We start from the raw sequence: 8,491 nt of genomic DNA, 5'->3' as shown, positions 1-8,491 counted from the left end.
ATTCTTGTAAGATTAAAATGTTCAGCAGTTCATGGGTTGAAGTTAACTCAGTTATAACTGTTTCTCATAATGGTAATTGGTAAAACATCAGTTCCTTACAGGCAACCTGGGATAGAATGTATCATTACTCCATTTATCACCCTACTAAGTACTAACCTAAGGAGATAGATGCAATTGAGGTTTCAATTGGAGGGTAGAGCTCGTTGGGAATGGTAATATATTTTGGTAGCCCAGGACCACCAGGTATCAGTGTTGGGTGGGTCCCACGCCTACTTGTACTCTACCTGATTCACGATGCTTTTTACCGCATCATATTCAAAGGGTGGGCCATACCCTAGGTTGTTACACCTCCAGATGGAAAGGCTGCAACTGGAATTAGTCCTCCACGGCTCCACGCTATTTTACCTTTGGCTTTGACATAATCGCAAGCGAGAAAAATCTTGATCTTTGCGGTTTGGTGAGTCACCGCCCCACCGGAGACCGGGGCATCCTGTTTCTCATCTTCGTTGTACTTTGACTCTCGTAGAGCTACTCTCTCTGTATCCATTCATAAAAGCAACGACGGCCACGGCCATCCAAAGGCATTAATTCATCACTTCCACATGATGATCCCATCCGGCGTTTCTCTGCGTACAATCATCACTTTTCTCTCCATTTCGTTTTTCTTCTATGAATCCGCGGCTTCCTACTCAGATTCGCCTGGTTGGACCATTTCTCCTGCAAAAGTAAAGCAGGTCTCCTGGAAACCAAGGTCATTTTCTTTTTCATCTGAATTTAATTTACTTTTTTCCCTCTATTCTTTAGCTGAATCTATAATTTGCAGAGCTTTTGTCTACCAAGGCTTCCTTACAGACGAAGAATGTGATCATTTGATATCTCTTGTGAGTGTGCTGTCTTCAATTCGATTCAATAACAAGAGCTATGGTGAATTAATTTTCTTCTTTGGTTTGGAGAGACACCTACTATGCAATTTTCCCGAATTTAATTTTTTTTCTTCTACTTCTGATTGTATTTTGACTTGATTTTCCCTTGCTTTGTCGGTGGGGATGACAAAGGCGGAATCGGAGCTGAAGAGATCTGCCGTTGCAGATAATGTCTCAGGGAAAAGCAAACTCAGCGATGTCCGAACTAGCTCGGGAATGTTTATCAGTAAGGGAAAGGTTGTCTCTTGTATTTCCTTATGCTCTTACAGCTAACTTATTAATATAGACGAGTCGGAAGTTTGCCTTCTAGCATTTCAGTTTCATTAATCTTTCTGGATCCCCTCCTCTCTTCTTTCGCATGCTCCTTTTTTCCCTGTCCTTGGACTAATAATGCTAAGGGTTAATTAACAACATGAATTGAATACCAGAAGATTATCTAGAATGGGAAAATGTTAAGTATTCTCCGAGCATATGTAAGCTTTCCAACTTTGTAGCCACGAAGATGCTGAAACTTAAAACCATATGTTTTATGGTAACTTAAAGTCTAGGTCACTCTAAGAAAGTATTGTGCTTCAAGGTTCCCCAAGGTACTACATGTACACAAACTCAAAGGGAACAAGCAACAGGATGCAAGCTCTTTTATTTAAAGACGAATTACCATTTCTTTTCTTTTTTTTTTTTTTGAAAAGTAAGGTAAAGATTTTATTAAAAGAGAAAAAGAATAGAGTGCAACAATTTCCTGGCAGTGAAAGCTCTAACCAGGAAAGAAACCAGCTTACAAATTCCACAAGGACTGAGATTTAAGCTGCTGGGATACATTCTGCTGCTTAAACTCATCGGTTACAGAAACCCAAGAGATCAACCTACTCACAGCACTCTGGATTAAATCCTCTGTACTTTTTCCTTTGTTATAAAAGACTTGACTGTTTCTTTCGGCCCAGATTGACACTAGGACAGCCTCAGGAATGGTCTTCCTAAGCAGCACTCCGAATGATCATTTTTTGCCTTAATAATGGCAATATGGGGGAAAACGATCCTAATGTGTTAGCCAGATTGAGAGGCAGCTATTCTATGCAATGCTGAACCGTGAATGTGTAAGAATGTGATAATAGGTAATTCATTTTATGATTCATCCTCATGGTAGGACCACATAATCAACAGAACCTAATTGGAGTGCATCCAGACCTTTTTCTCAGTGCTAAACCATGTATTATCCTGACCATAACCTAGTCATTATGAGTTTTATGACCGTTCTAGTCCTTTTATAACCTAGTCCCTTTTCCTCTGCCACTACCCCTTCAACTGAGCAAGGGTTAGTTGAATGCTGTGGCTGTTCAGAGGCTGTGGAGCCAATGATAAGGTTCCATTCCAGTAATAAAATACATGGGACCCACACCTTTTACAGTGGGGTCCATGAATTTATTACTGGCGTGGAACTTCAGCATTGGTTCCACAGCCCACTGAACAACCATTGCATTCAGCTAATCCAAATTCCCTTCAACTTGCAATAGATAACTTCTTCTTATGGGTGCTTTAGATGGTCTTCTATGCACATGACCAAACCATCTTATTGGACTTTCTCTCATCATCTGTTGGAGCTACTTCTAGGTTCCTCGAATGACTATATTTCTGACTCTAAGAAAAAAGAATAAATAAGAACATGGAAAGCAATGACTAGGATAAGAATAACTAGATGAGAGCATGACTAGAAATAGGACTTCATTTAGGATATTATAAAACAATCATTTCTATAATCCTCAATAAGTTATCCATAACAAAGGAGAAGTTGGGAAAGATGTTAGTCTTGGAATTACAATTGGTATGGCAAATTAGATATATGTCTCCAAAACATGACCTACAATACCAATTGAGTTGAATGGAAATTTTGTACATTATTGCTAATATCAAGAATGAACATGTGCAGTGGAAGTATGCCATTGAAAAGGAGAATGTTGGATCGATAATCAAGACAGTATACCCAGAGAATGAGTATAGCTAAGGCTGTTTAGATGGACAAGTGCAAAAAATAGGAAGCTAAAGTGAATCTCAGAACTTAGGTATTGCCCTGATGCTTAATGGATAATGAAATTAAGGGAACCAGCTGAGACATTTTGCTCTTTGTGAAAGAAGAGTGATGGAATTTACAAGTGTCATTTGTGAATGTTGTTACATGGTCTAGAAGGCCAACGCCTGATTGAAAAGGACATGGATTGAAATAATGATGGGGTGTCTCCAAGGTTCAAAGTATCGGAAACACAAGGTGTATTGGAAAGGCAATTTTAAGAGATGAATTGGAATACACCTTTGGATATGCATAGATACGGATGAAAAATCAAGGTACACATGGAGAAAAATCTTAGAAAAGTGGTTTTTATATTGGTTTAATGAGCATTTAATTAAGTGATATTAGCATTTAATGACATGTCAAATTCAAAGGCTTAATTAAAAGTGATATAAATGAGAGAGAGAGGAGAGGAAAATTAAATTTGAATTTGAATTAAAAAAGTACAAAGAGAGGGAGATTCAAATTCAGATTGTATCGGCTGATAAAAAACCAAAATGATCCGATACAAGGCCAATATGGGCTTGTATCAGTCTGATACAAACGAAAAATTGTAAAACTATGTAATTATTATACGTTCTGTGTATTGATTGGCTAATATGGGCTGACACATTGTGAAATTTTAAACCTTGGATGGCTCTACATATAGCAAGTATCACCTTGGGATTGGACACAACTCTTGACATGTGATAGTAAGTTATGAACCAATTACTGACTAGCCACATTAGGTATACATTTCTGGTTCATATAAAGTTCCTACTTCTACATGGATGACCTCTACTTGTTGATTCCTATCAGGTGCTTCTCCTCTAATTAGTTGTGTATAATTGACTTGTTCTGTTAATCATCTCCTTACTATTATTCAGGAACACTATGGGCTATTCAACTGATTAGGCATTTAGGGTTTTAGTATTTAAAAGCCAAATAATGCCTTTCTAGTAATGTTTGTTATTCTGTGTTATATTTGTGACATTCCATTCGTTTTTTTTCTTCTTCCCCGCCAAAAGAAAAATGCTTTAACTACAGTGGCTAGAACTAGAAAACCATGTTCCTCTATTTTAACCAGTTCTTCTATTCTTGTGTAGTGTTAAGTATTTTCCTTTTATTCCCACATATCTACTGTATCACTTCACTAAAAGTAAGGTGGTGGAGTTATAGTATGTGTTTTAGTTGTCAAGTTCTTGCAGCATGGCAAGCTCAGAAGATGTTTGCAACAGATGCAACCATGCATATAGAGAAGCTAACCAAGTTACAGACTGGTTATCCAACTTAGGTGTATTGATGAATCTTCACATTTTTCAAGGAATGGATATGCCCAGGTTCTTAAATATATTAATTTCTATTTTCTTGGGGGTGCTACCCCCATCTTGTATGGCCCTTCTCTTATTTCTTAATCTCCCAAAAAAGACTATCATGTGGTTGCTAGGTTTTTTACAAATCCCTTAGTTGCCATCTATTTTTAGTTTTGCTATCTTCTTTTTTTTTTCCAAACTATATACAGGACTAGTAGTTCTAGGCAGCACTTCTTATTTGTGAAGTTTCATAAGTTGGAATATTAGATTGACAAGAATATTTTTTTTCTGAAGCAAACCCATGTTTAGGAAAATTTTGCTGATACTTTTACCACCTCTTCACCCTTCAATTTTTGGAAGTTGGCTAAATTCTACTTGGATGCCAGTTTTTAGATTTGGTTTCTTATCAAATCTTATTAACTTGCATTTGGCAGTTGGCACTGCACTTTTTCTGTGCTTATAGCTGTCTTTTCTCCATAGTTAGCTTACTGCAGTGGTGGAAGTTGTTGATATGCATTATGTGAAGTAATGGAATTTAAGATTTTTGAACACTTTGCCCTTTTCTCTTATATGTTTTAATAAACTATTTACTCATTTCACATTTTCTGAAAATTTTATTGGTCTAATCTACTAGTTTGTAGAATTATGGTACCTTGATAATGCTTTTTCTTTCTTCCTAACTAAATTTTCATTTTCCTAACATGCATTACAAACTCATTGTTATTATTATCATTTTTTGTTTAGGATCCCATTGTTACTGGTATAGAGGACAAGATTGCAGCCTGGACCTTTCTTCCCAAAGGTGTGTTATTATCTAAACTTGTGCTCAATATTCTAAATTATGCATTAGAGTTCTTTTAGTTATAACTTATATAGACTACCGGTTAAATATAGTTTTTGTGTGTCTATATGCCTCTTTTTTCTAATTGGAGTATGCATAGTTGGAGCCCCCCAAACCCCTGCAGACATCAAGAAAAATATGAAATTTTGTGGACTATGGGTGTGGTTTGGTCTTCAAATCCTGTATAGCTGATTTATGTTTGAGTCAAGAGGAGGAACCGGTCACTCATTTATTTATTGCATGCCTGTACATGTCACAAATCTGGGAGTGTTTTTCTATTCCTTATGCCTCCAATACCTGAGGGTCCAAGTTTCCCAAAGGAAGCTGCTAAAATTAAGTTTGATGGACCCATGAAAGGGGAGGGGTCTCCAGATGCATTGCAATAGGCAATTTGAGCTTGTTCTCTCACTGATTTTACTATTGAAGTCGCTACACATATTCACTGCAATGATGCAGCAATAGTTCCCTATCGTCTAAAAATATCATCAAATGTGAAGTTTAGAAACAATTTAGTTGTCTTCACCCAATGACCCAATGTGTCACCTTTACCATTATACTTTCAATCAGAGCCTGTTTACTTCTTTCCTCTCTTCCCAATTTGACTAAAGAACTGCCACTCTTGAACATTTTTAAATGATCCTGCCCTAGCTTTCCAAGGGAAGAACCAAGATGTACCAAATAAGGCTGGAATTACCTGCAGAAGTTTCAATCTTCCTCCCAAAACTATCATAACTTAAAAGTATGTTGCCATGCAGCACTTATGAATTAAATATGAAATCCTCTCATGAATGTAGAATATCATGGTAAGAGTGGACTAGCATAAAACTGAAAAATTCGAATGTTAGATACCCATATCATAGTAACAGTGACAAAGCTTTGGTCCTAACCCTTGTAATCCATTCCAGTCCATTCCGTGATTACTGTAATCACTAAAGTCTTAATGTGTTATTATTATTATTATTATTATTATCTTTATATGTCTTTGTTCTTCCTTCTTTCTCCTAGATAAAATGCTTCCTTATTCCTAGAGTTGGAATGTTCAAGAAAGTAATTTCCTCATTTTGAAGTATCAGATATGACTTTCAGAAACAAAAACTTTTTTACACATTTTGCCTTTTGAATGTGTTCCTTGTTTCTTAGAAAATGGTGAAGACATACAAGTACTACGCTATGAACATGGACAGAAGTATGATCTGCACTATGATTATTTTGTCGACAAGGTTAATATTGCTAGAGGCGGACATCGCATTGCCACTGTACTTATGTATCTGACTGATGTGACAAAAGGTGGTGAAACAGTATTTCCTACAGCAGAGGTCAGTAAAATATTGCTTAGTAGCATAGCTTGTTTATTCCATAACTGTTTCGATCTTTATTTATGGAATTTATTGCTACTCCAGATGCCAAAATAATAACATGCTTAGATCTTTCCCCATGTAATATTTTACTGATCTGTCCTACATGCTTGGATGCTAGTATTTTAAGCTATTCCTTCAACTTGAAATAGCACTGCAGTTGCATTTATCATGGATGTTGTAATGGTTTGATGGTAAGCTAAAAAAGAAACAGCAGAAAGTTTGTCCGTTGTAAGGGTTATGGCTTAACCACTAATAGTATTAGATTCTGGTAAACCATTATTAGATCACCACTAAGACTGATGAGCACATCATCCAGGCATACGCTGCAGCATTGTAATTAAAGAAAAGAATTTCAGTGACATTTCTTTTTTTTTTTTCTTTTTTTGGTTTGTGGGGGTTGGGGGGGGGGGAGATGGGGAAGTGTTCTTTTAGTCATGATAGTGAGATGAGCTAAAAGGAGAAGGCAGAGAGCTTGTAGGTCAAAAGGGTTAAGTATTGGGAAAATTGTACATATTAGAAACTTAGTTGAACTTCGCAAGATATATTGGGAAATTATAACTTAGAAGCACAATATCAGTATATGAATTGAGATTCTTGTATCTATTCTGTGTCAGTGTATTGGTATCTAAACATCATTTGTGCCTAGGGAACTCGTCACTTAGATAAAGAAAAATTTGGTTTCATCTGGTTTTTCTCTTCTATATTGTTTACAAATTAAAGATTCTTTTCAGCATCATGTAGTATATTACTTTCTAGACTACCATGATTGTGGTTTAGTGTCATGTCTTGTCTTGATAAGAAAAAAATAAAATATCCTGACCTTTTCATGATTTAATAGGAGTCTCCACGTCGTAGATCACCCACTGTAAGTGATGATTTATCAGAGTGCGCAAAGAAGGGAATAGCAGGTCAGTTTCTGCTGTAGATTTTAAATGTTTTTAGTAAGATCACTTACTGTTACATTTCTAAAGTGATATTGATAATGGTGTTGTATCTTTTATTCTACCCCATAAAATACTAGTTAAACCACGTAGAGGAGATGCGCTTCTCTTCTTTAGTCTCCACCCCGATGCTACTCCAGACCAGAGCAGCCTCCATGCTGGATGCCCAGTAATTGAAGGTGAGAAATGGTCTGCAACCAAGTGGATACATGTGAACTCGTTTGACAAAAATATTGTAGCTGGCGATGGCTGTACGAATGAGAACGAAAGATGTGAGAAGTGGGCTTCGCTTGGAGAATGCACAAATAATCCAGAGTATATGGTTGGAACTCCACAGCTTCCAGGTGCCTGTAGGAGGAGTTGTAAGGTGTGCTAGGATCTTATTCCATTATAGTTCCCATATAGAGAATCTCCTGTATCCCACTGGGTTTCTGTCTTATCTCCGGACGTGCTGGGTTAAGACTTAAGACAACCTTTTTTTGCTGTAAGAATGTTTCACCGCTCTTGAAAAGAACATATTTGACTGGTAATTATTTTTTGATTAGACCTTCACTTCTCTTACTGTATTTTAATTGAAAGATATACAAAATGTTTCCATTAGAAAAATTGTCATTTGGATAAGTTTTGAGTCGCGTTGGAATGCAATTATAATGTCAACAAATTTTGGTTGATGCGACAGCTAATTTGTTATTTGGTTCAGTAGGCTTTAGGCAGGGCCCCATAGAGTGAAGATAAGCTTCAGTGATCTGGCCATTAGGATCTCCACCTTCATTGATGGAGACTCTTAGACTGAAGTACAAGAGTATTACTGTGTTCTATGATGAATAGCATTCGATTAAGCAATTAGAAATTTGGGGTCTGTTTGGTAATTGGAATCCCATTTTCATTCCCTGTATAAGGGAATGCCCATTTCATTCCCCTCCCTCCCCTGGGAATGAGAATTCATTCCAGCCAATTTTGAGTCCCATTCCAACTTCAGTTTGAACTAAACAGGTGAGGGGAGTAGAGACCATTCCGATTTCAATTTTGATTCTGACCATAAATCAACTGGACCTTTAGAATGTCGACATATTT

The 8,491-nt window shown here is 36.9% G+C and overlaps 1 protein-coding gene across 1 annotated transcript; it reads left to right on the top strand.

Annotated features, from left to right (window-relative positions):
* The first annotated feature begins 331 nt into the window (after positions 1–331).
* Positions 332–8,023, top strand: LOC148861717 (2-oxoglutarate (2OG) and Fe(II)-dependent oxygenase superfamily protein). Its single transcript, XM_088984448.1, has 7 exons — positions 332–751; positions 824–881; positions 1,056–1,160; positions 5,022–5,079; positions 6,259–6,434; positions 7,315–7,384; positions 7,498–8,023. Exons 1-7 carry the CDS (start codon positions 603–605, stop codon positions 7,791–7,793), a joined length of 912 nt encoding a protein of 303 aa, XP_088840574.1. The 5' UTR covers positions 332–602; the 3' UTR covers positions 7,794–8,023.
* Positions 8,024–8,491: the final 468 nt, after the last annotated feature.

The sequence above is a fragment of the Nelumbo lutea genome, chromosome 4 (assembly GCF_056320005.1).
Source record: "Nelumbo lutea isolate HS-2025 chromosome 4, American lotus-T2T, whole genome shotgun sequence".
NCBI classification, from domain to species: Eukaryota; Viridiplantae; Streptophyta; class Magnoliopsida; order Proteales; family Nelumbonaceae; genus Nelumbo; species Nelumbo lutea.
Note: the sequence above shows the minus strand (reverse complement) of the source record. Positions and strands in the feature narration are given on the sequence as shown.